Genomic DNA, 16,708 nt, shown 5'->3' with positions numbered 1-16,708 from the left:
ATACTAATGTTTGTTGAATGATTAACCTACTAGCCTAATGACTGATTACGATAAATACCTTCTGTACAATATGTCCCCTTCCATCCCGGATGACATCCTTGATCACAAAGTCCAGAAGATTTGTTACAGCTGTAGCATTTATCAGGGCATTCCCGTATACAGTTTTCTCCAAAATATCCATCTTGGCACTCTACAGAAGAAATACGATGGAGGCAATCTTTTTGAGCAATGAACATTATTGTCTGTTATTTGGATCTCGGAAGCAACACCTTTGAAAATTGTTACCTTCTATGCATTCTGAGCCCTTAAAGCCACTCATGCACCCATTAAAACACGTTCCATTCAAGTGATGACACTGCTCATTTTTTAAACAATTCCCGCACGGCACACTGCAATTTTCTCCATAAAAATGGTCATCACAAACTGAAATGCATATCGTCAAAATCATTTATCTTAAATTCTCTCCTGCTATTTAAAAGTTTCATTATAAACATATTGTTATATAGAAAATTTACATGTAGGAAAAAGAAAGCATAACTTTCTAGATAATATCATTATTACTTGTTTCACAAAAGTCGCCCTTCCATCCTGGTTTACAGCCGTATTTACAGACACCCGAGGACTTATTACAGCTTTTGCACGTTTCGTTGCATGATTCACGACAGTTTGGACCAAAATAACCATCAGTGCATTCTACAAAAAGTAAGCAGGGAAAATTAGTGTATATAAAATGATACAGAATTTTTTAAGTAAAGTTTTCTCAACAATAGGTATAAATTTCAAATGTAACATTTTTGTTGGACAAATTAGATGAGTGAAAGGCCTGACGTTGTACGTGTTACTTCCACAAGTTAGTGGTAGATGACCCTTGGAAACGGAATCATTATATATATATATATATATATATATATATATATATATATATATATATATATATATATATATATATATATATATATATATATATATATATATATATATATATATAAAAATATATATAAACAACATTGTAAATTGTCAACTAAAACAGTGTTGAACTTTAAATCCCATTTGTTGGCTTATAATTCGTCCTTATTTCACTTGGAACGAATTAGAATCTATACTGTGAAACACACAGCCACGATGAAATTCATCAAATGATAGCGATGACTTATTGAGAATACGTTTAATGATATTTTTCTCTTTTTTACGCAACTATTTTTTATGAAAGTTCAATTATAATCATTGGCTAAGTTTTTCATATCAATTCTTATTCAACATTATTAAAATCCTTTGAAATGTATTGGGGAAAAAAATCAATATTATTTATAGTTTAAAAGATATATTTTGCTACATGATATAATTCCTAAACTTAGCTATATTTACAATAGATAGTTTGATTAACAATTGATACAAGGTATCATTTTCATGAACATTTGAATTTTTGTGAAAATAGCACACAAATGAATTGGTTATCCCAACACCAGGCGTTGTCCTTTTTATCTTTTTTCATGCAATAAGAATCTGCCAATATTTATTATTTTTCATTCGAAAACCTTCAAAACTGACTTTGTAGGCTAAACTTAAATCATACGTCGTTAACGGTGAATGTAGATTAAGGTTCCTGTGCTACAATTTCTTAAATTAATGACGTTTGTAGTCTTTAAAGTACGTCACGGATATTTTTAATTTCAGTGCCTGATCTTTAATCAGAGTCACTGGTTCTCTGAGTGAAAATGTTAACCTCAATTTTGAAGCTTAACCTAATAAAATGATTACGGAAAACTACATGTTGAAAACATTTTTTTTTTTAACTTTTTCTCATATTGGTTGTTCACAGTGCGTTGTACAAAGTGTTCTTCAGTTATTCGTTTTCATAAAACAAACACTTGTTCCACTACGTTCCAAAGTTATACATGTAAACCATTATTAACTTAATAATAAAAGAAAGTAACTCTACCTTCCGTGCAGTCGTCTCCCATATACCCTGGGTCACATCCCTTTGCACATGTTCCGTATAGATGATGACACTGTTTGTTATTAAGACAGTGTCCACAAGGTGTGCTACAGTTCGCTCCAAAAAGCCCGCCATTGCATTCTATAAAAAAATAGTAACTCCAATTAAAAGTGTATAAAATTATTTACTGATATATAAATCTCAAGATACTAAGATTTTAAATCATATTTTCTGAATGTTATACAACTTAGACAGTGTTAAACGACCGACGTTCAGCTTTAAATCAAAGGAACTAAATAAATATAATGTATTTTTTTCTTCCAAATCAGATTGTGTGTAAATCAGAAGGGCAACACGTTTAATAAAGAGCAAAGATATGGTTTAAAGATACATTGCAAATAATTCAGATATCAATTTATTATCTTATGTATATTAAAAATTTCTCTTGCCATTCTTGGTTTAGTAAGATAAACTGACTTAAATATTTCAAGTCTATCAGTTTATATGCTTTTGATACTAAATGAGCTTAAAATGATAATAATAATTTATTAATTAATATATGTGCGTTTCAGACATATAACATGATTGGGTAGTACCAAATCTTGAATATATAATGCTTGAATATTCGTATAGCCTGATGAATTATCACGATACATACTTTCTGTACAATGTGTCCCTTTCCATCCCGGATGACACCCAAGATCACAAAGTCCAGATTTTTTATTACAGCTGTGACAGTTAGCAGGACATTTCCGAGCACAGTTTTCACCAAAGTATCCATCCTGGCACTCTTCAAAAAATGAATAAAACCCGTTCATGCTAATCTAAGTAATTAACATTTTGGCTTGAGTTAACAATAAAAAAGAGTGACTGCATGATATAAAGAGGGGTTTTAAAAACATTGACAACTTCATTGAGAAAATTGTCATTGTCAAAATGGCCAATTAAAAATATACAGACAGAACAGAGTATTTAGGTTAATCAACTCGCCTTGATCACACGTTTGACCTTTATACCCCACTTCACACCCCTGTGAGCAAGTCCCATGCAAGTAGTCACATTGCGTTATGTTTATACAATGTCCGCATTGTCTTTGGCATCCGTCTCCATACCATCCTTTGTCACATTCTGTGATGAAAGAACGAATGAGAGCACAAACATAAAATTACAGTTATATGTATTTGAAATAAAATTTTAACAAAAGTTCTTTAAAACGAAATTATGACATTTTTTTATAATTGATAATAATTGAGATAAACATGAAAATAAATTTATATTTCAGAAAAACAGGGATAACAATTAATATTAAACATTATATATACCATGACATATAATAAATAATAAATTAGTTAATCATAAAAATAAATTACGGTTCTCATTATTTACATCTTGATCTATATCATAAGTTAATGACAATATTAGAAACAAGTTAATGACATTTTAGAAACAAGTTAAATTTGAAAAATAATGACTATAAAAATGAATTATTTATCATAAATGATTAAAGAGTAGAAAACTACAGTATTTTTTTTTTGAGTGTCGCTATATCATACCCAATTCACACTGGTGTCCCTTGTATCCAGGTTTACATCCCTGACAGGTGCCCGTCTCGATGTGACAGTATCGACAGTTGTCAGGACAGGGGAGGTTACAGCCAATACCATAGTACCCGGGTCGGGGACAACCTAGGTATAATAAAAAACGACATTTTTACTATGCCATGTCATTATAAACATTGTGATACATTGATACATTGTACTAGTTTTCCAGTTAATCAAATGCAAACTTAATGAAGGTTGTAAATTGATCAGTTTGATCAAATTTGTCAATGAAAGAGATAAGATTACTGAAATGTTTACGTACCTATTGATAACAATCCATACAAAATTTATAAATTGTGTTTTGAAGTTTATTTAATCTTTATTGTTAATTAAAAATGCAAATTAAACATTCTACAACGAAACTATAAACATAAACATGTTTACCATAGACTTCCACTTCACAGAGTTCGTTATAGGCGTAGTCAGAATAACCACTAGGATAGTCAACTCCTGGTAGTCTCTCGTTGTAGTAAATGACATATTGACCATGAACAAAGCAGGTGGTGTTAAAGACAGCTGGTATCGTGCTTGTAGTGAAGTTCCAGTCTTTGTAGCAAAGTTTTCCATCCGACTTGGCTGTTGTGTTAGATACGTATATAGAGAATCCCAGAGATCTCGCTGTATGCCCGTTAAATGGACCTTCAATAAAAATATGCTTTATGCTCACATAACATACCACAATGAATAAAACAGTAAAAAAAATAAAGCAAGATAAAGAACTATCCACTCGTTTCAAAACTACTTTCTAGCGAACTAGATCAAAACAATCTGAGTAAAAAAAATCAATTTAAGGTTGTATGGGACAGCTGTCGATATTAATGTGGACTAAAGTACATTATAATGAACAGTATCTCACCGATTTAGAATTTTCAAATTTTACAATATCTTATCAAAAATAGCTTTTAAAAATATATGGAGAGGTAAAAATTGTAAAACCCCGAGCGGGATTCGAACTCATGACTTACAGATATGTAGTAAACGCTCACCCACTGCGCTACACTGTTAGGTGACAATATTTGGAAAGAAAATACTTATATAACTACACTTCATTTTATTTATTGTTTTTTTTCGATGAACAAAACGTCACAACATGGAAGTGTCCAATACGACCTTACGGTCTTGCAAAGCAAAGAAAATACAAAAACCCTTTCGTAATTGATATGTTGTCAAAAATAATACTTTTCATATTCCTGAAAGATGATCTAAATTTCTATGAAGCAATAATTTTCATAAGAAAGATAACATTTAGGCCTTCCTTTCAGGTACTGACATATCCCCAGCTTTTTCAAATCTAGTATTGTATCCAAAGGACCTTCACTCTTTAATACTCTAAGATTTGATTAAAAAAACGAACCTATACTTTGTCCCAAGATATCCTCGATTCGCATTTTGCCTAATTACTCGATATTTATAAATACCTCAGGGTTCAAATGATGTTCATTCCAAAGTATGAACAATTTCCAAGGCTTCTCGGTTGAAACGTCCCTGTTAGCTTATCAGGTTTCAATACACGGCTTAAAATGTGCTGTCTACGGGGATTATGTATTGCAGCAACCCCGGGTGATAACGTTGAACAATTGCGCGAGTGACTTTCGAATGGATAAAAGATGTAAACATTCCCCAAAATAAATCTCCGTAGGAAATTGGTTTTAATTCCTGTGAATTATTCCGCGTGAAAAATGATAAAGTGTAAATGAAATTTTCTTGGAAATTTTCCCTTTCCTATAAAAAAGCGTCCAAATGTGCAGCATAAATATCTTAGGACAGACTATAAATGCATATTAAATATCAGAAATGCGTACATGTACTTATGCCACCGACACCTAATGACATCGTCATCCATTTTACAGTTATTCTTTAAAGTTTAACTTATTTCATTCAACTTCAGGAATTCTCCTAAATTTTTTATATAATAATGATATAAATTAACCAGTATGGCTCACTGACCATTAATCCCTGACTTATCAACGATATGACCTTTAATTTTTGTTAAATAAGTTATAAATGTGACTTCTTTAATAACTTAACATGCAATAAGTTTTGGATAAGTTATGACAATGTTCCGTATTATTTTACAGGTAATAACAAATCTGGAAATAATACCTGAGTATTATATTGTGTATATATAGTGTACATGTATATTAAGATTGTTGGCGTTATATGCATCATAAAAAGTGCTCCATACGTGAGCACAAATATTGCAGTAGTGAATCAGTAATTCTCTGCAGAAATTGTTCCTCGAGTATAAATGGCTCTCTTAGACATCGTTTTTTAATTAAAAAAAATTTAACGTGTACCCTTTACATTAAAAAACAATTTTTAACTTGCTTTTTAACGTTTGAATTCTTTGCATAAAGACTTTGTGTATTTATTACAACACATTTCAATTCAATTTATTCCCCCTTGTTTAGAAATATTAAATCCCATAGCATTTGGCATATAGGCTCTGAAAGTTTGATCAATACACCAAAAATTGGAAAACAGATAGTATTCTAATCTGATCGCTGTCTATATAATTATTATTTTTTTTAGCAATATCTTTTATTTCTTTTGATCCTTTTACCTGCTAAAACAATAACTATAATATATCAGCAGTTGTATTATTAATATACAACAAAAAAAAATTATTTTTAATTATTTATGCTTGTAAAAATATTACTGATATATTTGTACGTACCCAAGGGTAAATTCTCGGTCCTGTGATAGATACGAATGTTATGGATGCTATAGATGCTCTCTAGATTAACCCACCAGGTGGCAGTGCGTTGTTTCTCAGCTGATATTGAACACTCTCCTCCTAAACCGTTCAAGTTTGATTTGTTTCCATCCACAGCATTGCCGGCATTAACGTTATCATGGATGTATATTTTCTCCTCATATGCTGGTTTGCGTAGAGCCAAGTTAACTGTAAAATTATTTAGATCATCACTATTTGAGCCTTTTAACGAAAAGAAGTGTCTCACAAATGTTGAACTCTTATTTCGTATCACAGAAGTTTTGGGAATGCATATAAAATCTCGCTTCTTGTAAATTTGCAAAATAAAATATCACCGTTATTATGCATCATACAAAATTTTAACCTAACATAGACCAAAAAATAATAACTATTAGAGACAATTTCCCTCGAATAATTGTGTAACGCACATTTACATATTTCTCTCCTAAAATCGTATGATACACCGTTTTATATATTCATATCTCTAATTAAGAAGACTTGGTATATATCTGTTTTACGTTGTTTGTATCTGGAACTTAGTACAAGGTGGCAAGTAACCTAAATACAACCTAGGTTACATGTGCGTCCTCCGTATCCCTCTGCACATCCATTTAAACAAGTTCCATCAACGTGATCACATTTGGAGCTGTTTAAACAATGTCCGCATTTCCTCTGGCATCGGTAACCATATGATCTATTTTGACATTCTATAAAAGAAAAAAAAGAAAGTTTAAAGCAATTGGTGCAAACTTATAGAGTTGTTCAAAGAAAATATTTTAAACGCAATAATAATATTGTTCTCAAGACCAACACAGTCTTATAACCAAAATATATTTTTAGCTTATTACTAAGTATACTACATAAATAATATCTCTTTGTACAATTATTCTCAGTTTTCGCAGTCATTAAAAAAAATATGAATAAATCTGAACCACCTCTACCTATTAAGGACGACGGATCCAATTCAAGATTTCGAACCTCTGGGCAGGAATCCGCGCATATGCTATGATTATGACTGTCGTAATTACGTACATCAGAATAAGTTCTACTAAACATAACTTGTGATGCCGAAATATTTCAAGTGGAAAAATTTAAGACACAAAAAATAATCCGAATTTCCTCTGTATGCGACGAGTCCGTTATGTTTCAAAGGTTTATAAGTACTAAAACGTCCAAAGTCAGTTTATAGTTCAGAAATCTGGTAGAAATTGAATTTATACCTTAACCTTACAATAGTTATATAGATAGCAGTTAATGTAACGTCAGGCAATAATTAATTATGTCCTTTTTAAATGATCTTTCTATAATAAAATGAACCACGCAGTGAACATTGCATTGGTAAGCTAATTGACTTTTTAATATTACAAATGAATTTTCAGAATTTTTAAAATATCCGTTTTTATACCAAACCTCAAAACATTTCCATTACTTTCTATTATATCTGAGAATTTTCGTACCCAAATTCTGAAACGCCCCCAAATAAGGAAGTCGATGATCATGTAATTTTTTTAATTGATTTTCCTTTTCCATTCACTGATTTACATTATATAAAACTTGGATAAAAAATCTATTAAAGAAATAAATTGGGTCTCACAACAGTTTTTTCAGGAGTTTTTCAAGACCATACATTTACGTTGTTATTTGTACATTTCAAAACAAATACCGAATCTTTTATTGGTCCTAGTTTTCAGAACCTAAGTGAGTTTTTCTTGAACAGACTAAGTCTCCATTATATCATGAAGTTTATGAAATGTTTTAGGATTGCAGCCTATCTACAGATCGAAATCTTGATAAAAACATATACTAAACATCAACTTTATTGTATTCCTTATTCGTAGATGCGTTGTGCTAAGTTTGATATGAACTGGTTAAGTAACTATTGGTGAAGAAGTATAGAAAATGTAAGCTGATTACAACTTCAAACCCCCCAAACAATATCAAAACATAACCTATGGCTGACACAACCCTGTTGAACTTGAGGAATCTCTATTCTAACTTGACGTGTATGTTGTACTCATATATGAAATGTTAAAAAAACAGTTAAACTTAAATTTTATTTATTTCAAAATTGAGAGTAAAGTCTTTGAAATTTGTTTGTTGATATTCTAATATACAGAGTACCAATTGATTCATACAACATTTTGATAAATCATGCCAACGTGTTTTATAACTTGAATGTGGTTTTCGAAAAGAACTTTAAACCATAAGATAAACGATTTTATTGTTTTTTATTTTTTTAATCCTTTAATCCATGGCTAAAAGCGTGATAGGCAGAACACTTATTGCCAGGTTTGATTAAATAATAGTGAATCGGTATTGAAACTACATGTATGAAAGAGAAAAAAAATACTGACGAACGGATGGATGTACATATTGTACGTTAAATTGTGATGAAGAAAGCTCATTTTAGCTTTCGGACATTAGAGGTGGGAATTATGACCTAAAAACCGAGACTGTGTGCAGGGAAAGTGGTCCTAGGTATTACTATTCATAGCTATTAGATTAACATAAAACTGCCTACTTTGCTAAGCTTTATTGATTAATTATAGAAACTTTTTTTCTACATTATGTATCAAAAATGAAAGATACTTCGTATATGTATGGGTATTTTGATACTATTAACTGGTAAATAATCATGAAGAGTTTTTGATAACAATATGCAAAAGTTAAATATAAGGATTAAAGCCATACAAGAAATGTAATACCAGCACATGTTTATAGTTACGTACCCTGAATACACTTTTGGCCTTCATATCCAGGATCGCAGCCGTCAAAACAAGTTCCATTTATATGGTGACACTGACTCATGTTCAAACAATGTCCACAGTTTGTTTGGCATCCGTCTCCATATTTGTTATTGATACAGTCTAAGATTAGAATATTCATTTACATTTGTAAAGGAATGACCGACATGTTTTATCACTGATCAGCTCTATCAATGCAATGCGAAAACATTAGGGTGCAATTGTATGCAATTGTAATTCTGGATATAAACACAACAATGTTTTGATACATTAGTCACCTGCTTTGGTATGTAAATCAAATAAATAAAAAAAGAGGGATTATCAAAAGCATAAATGTATTTTTAAAAATTGAAAACGTTTATAAGTGATAAAAGAGGACGGCTTTTTAAAAAAAATTCCAGATAACCTCACATATTTCGAGTGTAACACTTAAGTTTAGGATAAAACTATTAGTGACATACAAGCTAATATTATAAACAAACTAGTAAACATTAAATTGTTTACCATAGACTTCTACTTCACAGAGGTCGTTAAAGGCGTAGTCAGAATAACCACTAGGATAGATAACTCCTGGTAGTCTCTCGTTGTAGTATAGGACGTATTGACCATGAACAAAGCAGGTGGTGTTAAAGACAGCTGGTATCGTGCTTAGAGTAAAGTTGGTGTCTTTGTAGCAAAGTTTTCCCTCCGACTTGTTTGTTGTATTTGAGACGTATATAGAAAATCCCAGAAACCTCGACGTATATCCGTTTGATGCATCTAAAATAATCAACAATCATCGAGAATTTTGTCAATTCTCTATGCTTTTCTATAGAGAAAGATACATGAAACAAAATGAAATACTGTACGGTAATGTTACAGGTTTTCTAAACCACACAATCAACACATCACCCTTAGTGATAAAAATTCCATTTGTTTACATGTTCCTTTATTTATAAATAATTTAATTTATCTGACATTTTAAGGAACACACCCCAAAAAAATACAATGTCTGTCCTGTAATAGATCCGGATGTCGTGGATACTACGTATACTGGTCATATTTACCCACCAGGTGGAGGTTCTTTTATTGTTTGCTGATAACCTGCATCTATAATTTTAATTATCAGACAATTTTTAGTAACATACCCCAATATAGATTACCCGTCCTGTAATAGATCCGGATGTCGTGGATACTGCGGGTACTGGTCAGATTTACCCACCAGGTGGAGGTAGGTTGACCTAGGGCTGACACTGAACATTGTCCTGCTCTACCTCGCAGATCAGTCTTAAGTCCATCAACAGCCTTGCTGGCATCAATATAAACATTATAGAATGGGTACTCTTCATAAGCTGGTTTATTTAGTGCCAAGTTTTCTGTTGAATAAAAATTAAACCCAAGTGATATAATTATCAGTTAAATAAAGATGCGCCGTTTTAAAATGTCTGATGATTTTCGGCTCTGCTTTAAAATTTTCTAAATATAATCTCTTCTCCCTTTTCTAAAATTCTGTACTTGAGTCAGGCATCCCGGCTTTCTGATCTCAATATCCGTGATTTTGATGAGATTTTAAACTAGAGCAATTTATTCATATAACATGCAATTCTTATTAACTTTATGCCTGTGCAACTGAAAACGATCATTGCCATTTACTGTAGTCTTTTTAGAGGCACTTTTATACGTTGCATTATAGAAAAATATACAATTATAATGTTTCACACGGGGGTGAATAAATGACACATTCTGTATGAAGATTATCACATTACTAATTATATGGCTTCGGTTACCTTGAATTTTGTCCTGTTTTGTAACCCTGGTTTTGTTAATGAATACAGATAAATGGAATTATTGTAAACTTTAACATGAACACAATGTACATGTGAACTATTGATGTATTTAGGCATAACTTGTTTACATTACCTTTGACAAAATTTATTTTAAAATTTTAAAATTAGTTTCTATATTGGACGAACAAATCAACAGATAAGAAGAATCTATGAGTGTTATGAGTGTGAAAAATTATGATAAAAAAACCGGCATATGCAAATGGAGCAATTTAGAAGAATTTTTGTCAGGTGACCCAAGGAAAATACAAAATTAATAAAAAAAAAGAAAAAAGTACTGTATACAGGGTAACATTCGCCCTGTGTAATTTCGCCCTTCTACTCTTTTACTCTTGCAAACAGTTTCAGCTCCTCTTGAATTCGCCCAGACATAGATGTGTTTTAAGGTAATACAAAACACCCCTGAAATGATCTATTTGAAACATTTTTTTCAAATAAACAAAATAATGACAGTCACTTAATATTATGTAAAAATTATTTCCATCCATTATCTTAAAAAATATATAAATCATATCCACCAATTACCCAAGACCGAAAAAAAAATTATGGTCAACGTATTTTGATAAATTTGAAACATACATGTGGATGATGTTTAAATGATTTTTGTGCATTTTAGCCTTATATCATTTAAAAATGCGTAACTTGTGTTCTTTTCAAAGTAAAGACCTGAATTTTAACACAACCAAAACCATTTTTTTTGGCTTTATGTTAAACAAATTTCAAGGTTATATCAATAGGTCAAAGGTCAAATATGACGTCATCTAGGATTTTTATCAATGTTTACCTCCCTCAAATATACTTAAACCTTAATCAATTTAAAACCAATAGGTACATTTTCTTTAGTTTGATATATTTTAATTACAGTGTCGTGACAATCATACTGTTAAATGTATTCAAATTTAAATGATACGTTTTCTTTTTAGAGACCGTTAAGTGCTGCTAATTTTCGTCTTAAAAGAGAATTTGCAAGCGCTAGTTTTTCATTATATTGCATCAGAAATTATCATAAGTTACAAGTTAGAATTTATTTCAGTATCTTTAAGTAACAAAAAGGTCTCCTGTAAAAATAGCAGCACAAACATTTATAATATATTGCAAAACAACTTAATGGCATAGGAAATTATAATAACAATGACTATTTCATTTTACATCCCATTCAAAGAGGAGATTCAAATGGTCTGTTTGGGACAATGTGATCATACACTGTCGGGTTGGATTGGGTTTTTTTTCCAATTTTACATATTTAAAGATTTCATTCCAAAGAACAAAATATAAATATTTCAGAAAATTGAATGATAGGAAATATTTAGCTTATCTGTTTTGTACTACCTTAAGAGAGATAGATTGAGACAGCGTAATTCGCCCAGTCTTAAATTTGTCCCTTGACAACGAGGGCGAAAGAAGCGAAAATAAAACGGGCGAATATTATATGCGTTGGTTCAAAATTCCAAGAGAGATAACTCTATCTTATCCCCCTATTGCTTTATGTTCAGTCAGTGTCCCTGTATTGTGTGAGACGTTGTTCTGAGATTAATAAATGTAAAAATATGCTATTAATTTTTGTACAAATAAACCTAAGCCAAATGTATTTATTCACCCTTATTATACCTGTACATGTAGCTAGCAATTCCATGAATGACTTACGTTTTTGTCATGACTGATGCTTAATGCACTCTCCACTTGAATCTATGTATAGGTTCTGATACAATACCTTGACTTCATGACACAATTTAAACACAAAATCTTTTCAAAGTTTTATTTACATTATCCATGTATCTTTGACTTGTCACATGTGTTTTCTATTATCTAAGATACATACATATGCCATTTCGAATAAGTTTTCTCGTTAAGTCTCCAATGAGATAATTTATTTACATGTCTAAAAAAACTGTTAATCACATCAGAAACGTTATATTTCACAGGAAATAGTTTTATTGCCCTCCCAAAACTCATAAATCACAATCGTGTGCAATTTTAATGCATACTTATTGCGTTGGGTTCGACCTTTAAAGAACCAGTTGCTAAGGAAACGTAAACAGTACCGCTTTAAATTCAGTGGTACTTCAATTGTTTGATTGATAAGAAAAAAAGAATTACAATGATAGAAATCAAATCAAGCGTGATCCTGGTAAAAACAACAAACGTCAACTTGGCCTTTACAGTTGAAAATAAGACAGCCTTCCGAAATTTCAGTTATTCCACTACAGTAACATTTAAGCACAGCTTTATTATAAATTTATTAAATTAAAAAGCATCGGTTGACTCTTTTCAAAAGATTCTACATGGATTTGTAAAATATGAACCTGTTGAAAAATACATTTGTAAATGAAAAATACTTTCGTAAACCGCTTTGGTTTGTTTAAAAATGGTATGTAACATATTTGATGTTTTCTAGGGCGACATTGCCAGCATATGTGTCCTTCGATGACAGGAAAGCCCTAAAGTGTTATGTCGCCCGCTGACTTACACTTCGGGCGACATATACTCCAGGGCTTTTCTCTTACCTCGGGGCAAACGTTCTGGTATGTCGTTTTCGAAGTAATGTAGTATATGTGAAATATATGTGAAATATTTACATTAGAAGATTAAATATTAGTCACCATAAATCCATGTCACGATGCTACTATTGCATTTTAATTAATGCAATTAATTAAACTGAGCATATTGTGCAACAAGTCATAAAAGCAAACGGTTCCCGTCAGTACTAAGATTTATACATAAAAATGTATTTGTTAAAAAACATGATGAAGATTGTTTTAATGTTTCATAAAAGATCATGCCTTAGAACGCCGAAATGTTATTTACAAAAGGTTAAGCAGCAAAAAGGATTCATATTGTCAAAAGTCATTTGGATCAAAATTAAAAATCATGATAATTGATGGAATCATTTCATTGTTATATGAAATCCTTATTCCCGTCCTTTTCCTCGTCGTTAAAACGCCAAGAAAGTTCAATAATTATATCCCATGGCACAAACCGTCGAATGTATATAAAAAGATAATTTCCAAACATTTCTTTGCATTAAAAGGCATTTGTTTTAAATAAAGGGAAGTAGTTAGTATATCGTATTGTGGTATGTGAATTGCTCACACAAAGCTAGCTCTCAAAGTCTTTTATAATTCATTATTCACAACGAATAAGAAATAAGTATACTTATAAATGTTTGCTTACCGTACGCAGAAGAAAAGGAAAACCATAAAGCGATACAAATATTTGTCAAAAACATTTCTTCAAGGTCTTTTAAAACAAAAAAAACATGTTGGTCTCCAAACTTTTTTTTAAGTGCGTAAGACTAACATCTTCCTTGTTCTGAGATCCCCAAATCAGATTTGAGTCATTTTCGTAGCTTTCTTTAGTGTGGAAAGTTGTGATAAGAGCACGAGAAACTTTAAACATGTACTTGTATGTAATACGTAGTTCCGTTTGATATATAGGTTAATTGCGCCTTTCTTTAAGACAGAAAAACATTTGTACATTTAAATGGGATTTTATCTATTTTCTGGTAGTTCAATTTTTATAAATACAAAATCGGTTTTGTTTTAAATACTTTGTAAAAAAGCAATAAAGATAAACACAGAGAGAATAAAATACCATAAAAAGGAATAATTTCACTGTCGTGAATTTTTACGAATTTGTTCGGAAACTCGCTGTTTTTACATAATATTTTTTCATGTTTTTTTTTATGAAAAGGGAAATTGCGTACAAAATAAAAAAAAAAAGATTCATATATTATTAAATTGTATAAAATGTTATTTCTGAAATATTACCCGATATAAAGTTTTATCATCAAATCTCGTTCATTAGAACTTTATGTGCGCGACATCAAGTAAATATACCAAATATACGATGTTTTAAGTATTTTATTTGGGGGGGGGGAGGGGGGCAGGGGGGGGTTGCGTTAATATTTTATCTGGTCCGATTTAGTCCGAAATAAACTTTTAGCTTTTAACGGCAAATACAATGTATTTATTATTTAGTCTTGTTTCATTTTTTATAATTAAAGTATGCCGAGTCCGTGAAAATATGCTGGCCTTCAAGAAAATGACATTTACTAGGTCAAAATGGCGGACAATTAACATTCAACGGTATTTATTAAACTTCAAGGTAAAATTCAATTATAGCTTAGGGACATCCTACATGTATTACACGTGTTGAAATACCAACTGTAGAAGCGGTTACTTCATTGCAGGCGTTTGGTAGTTTATTGGCAAATTGTACTAATTTATAAGTATTTTCTTTTCCTCGTGATTTCTAGTAATTACAAAATTGGTCCCAAGATATTTGAAACCAGGTAAAATAAGGGAAGACATCTTATAAGTAGGATCTTCTGTACCAAGATATTTGCAATAGTTCAGTATTTCTTTTAATTTTTTAATTTTATTCAATTTTTTTTTTCATCTCATTACCAACGAATAAGTTCTGATTTTTTCTGAGATTCCCTCTAGCAGTTTGTCTTATAGGAATTTTTCAAATATTTTAGTTTCATATTAATTATACAATCTCAATTCATGTTAATTTTGTTTTCTTATTTCAAAACAACTTTATAACAATTCATTTTCAAAAATGTTTAGAAATTTGAAAAGTGATAATCTTGAACAAGATTGATATTTTATGTTTTTGGTAGAAAATAGAGCATTGTACTTTAAGGTATTATATCGTTTAATACCGTTCCCACCAATAGTATCAACTGCATGCAACAGAAATTTCCTACAATTGTTTGGTGTATAGATCCACCTTAAATATCTTCATTAAACGATTCATTATTTGAACAAGTCTGCATATTGATAAATGATATTGTTAAAACTAGGTGCGGGATTGATGAATCCTTTAAATGGACAATTAAAAATTAATCAAGTTAAGGTTTAAAACAGGTAGTGTTTGTGTGGGTTAAAGGCATCTGTTTCATTTCATATCATAATCCTAAAAAAGTCTGATGTGAGGTTTTGTTTTATTGACAAATAATTATTAAATTATGATAAATTCTATGCTTTTTTTACTTCATTCGTTTGCTTAGCTATACATTATATGCACTTTCCAGTAAACTTGACATGACATACATCTTGTTTCATGTATAAATCTATTTGATATTTGGTGTCATCACAGCTGCACTGTATTACAATACATTATATTTGGTTATATTTGTAAGCCTCCCCCCTCCCCCAGAAATTCCCACCAAAACTACAATAAATCATAATATATTGCCTTTGCTAAACTTTCTACTAAATTTTGTTTGTGAATTAGTGATTTTTGTTAAAATAAATCAACTTTCATCCACAAATATTTGAAACGTTGTTACATAACATAATTTAAGGACGAGGAAGGATGTAACATCTTAAAGCTAAAGTTGGAAAAAGAAGAAAAGAGGCAAAAATGAATTTTATAGGAAGTTAACGCAAAAGTGATGGTTGAAACGTAGATAACATTGACAGATGTTACAAAGAAGATAACGCACAGTTAATGCAAGAATACTCTGCTCTCCTGTGATAAGAAAATGAACCTTTTATAAAATTAAAGTAATGTTCACCTTTTTAGAGAAATATATTATGCTAAAGGTTTACAAATTCTTGTAAAGAGTACAGTTAACGGTTTGGAATTTTAAATAAAGGATGAAATCTTATAACACAAACCAACATCTTCCTTTATCAGCTGAATTTAAAACAAAAATTAAACATTTTCATACGTAAGTAATTTTATTGAAGTCTTTAAGCAATCGTACTTTTCACAATGACATTCAAAGTTTATCTACTCTTTATCTTAAGTTTCACCATGCACTGTTTCTTGATCCTACAATGTAACAACTATGTTCGAGAATAAACAGAAAAGATACTCCATCGCTTGCTTAGAAGTGATGGAAAAAATGTCTATTATATGCGAAATTGTCACACTTT

The 16,708-nt window shown here is 30.8% G+C and overlaps 1 protein-coding gene across 3 annotated transcripts in view; it reads right to left on the bottom strand.

Annotated features, from left to right (window-relative positions):
- LOC105324599 (multiple epidermal growth factor-like domains protein 10) overlaps positions 1–16,708 on the bottom strand; it is a 90,992-nt gene that overhangs the window by 5,592 nt on the left and 68,692 nt on the right. For all 3 annotated transcript variants that reach the window (XM_066069676.1, XM_066069675.1, XM_066069684.1), the window contains 11 exons: positions 8,983–9,120; positions 6,823–6,960; positions 6,215–6,442; positions 3,922–4,176; positions 3,490–3,621; positions 2,927–3,064; positions 2,595–2,726; positions 1,940–2,077; positions 562–693; positions 286–423; positions 59–190 (listed from right to left, as the gene is read on the bottom strand). In XM_066069676.1, coding sequence (XP_065925748.1) covers positions 59–190; positions 286–423; positions 562–693; positions 1,940–2,077; positions 2,595–2,726; positions 2,927–3,064; positions 3,490–3,621; positions 3,922–4,176; positions 6,215–6,442; positions 6,823–6,960; positions 8,983–9,120 — 1,701 coding nt within the window. The remainder of the gene's footprint in view (positions 1–58; positions 191–285; positions 424–561; positions 694–1,939; positions 2,078–2,594; positions 2,727–2,926; positions 3,065–3,489; positions 3,622–3,921; positions 4,177–6,214; positions 6,443–6,822; positions 6,961–8,982; positions 9,121–16,708) is intronic.

This window comes from Magallana gigas, chromosome 1 (genome assembly GCF_963853765.1).
Source record: "Magallana gigas chromosome 1, xbMagGiga1.1, whole genome shotgun sequence".
NCBI classification, from domain to species: domain Eukaryota; kingdom Metazoa; phylum Mollusca; class Bivalvia; order Ostreida; family Ostreidae; genus Magallana; species Magallana gigas.
This window is presented reverse-complemented; position numbering and strand designations above follow the sequence as displayed.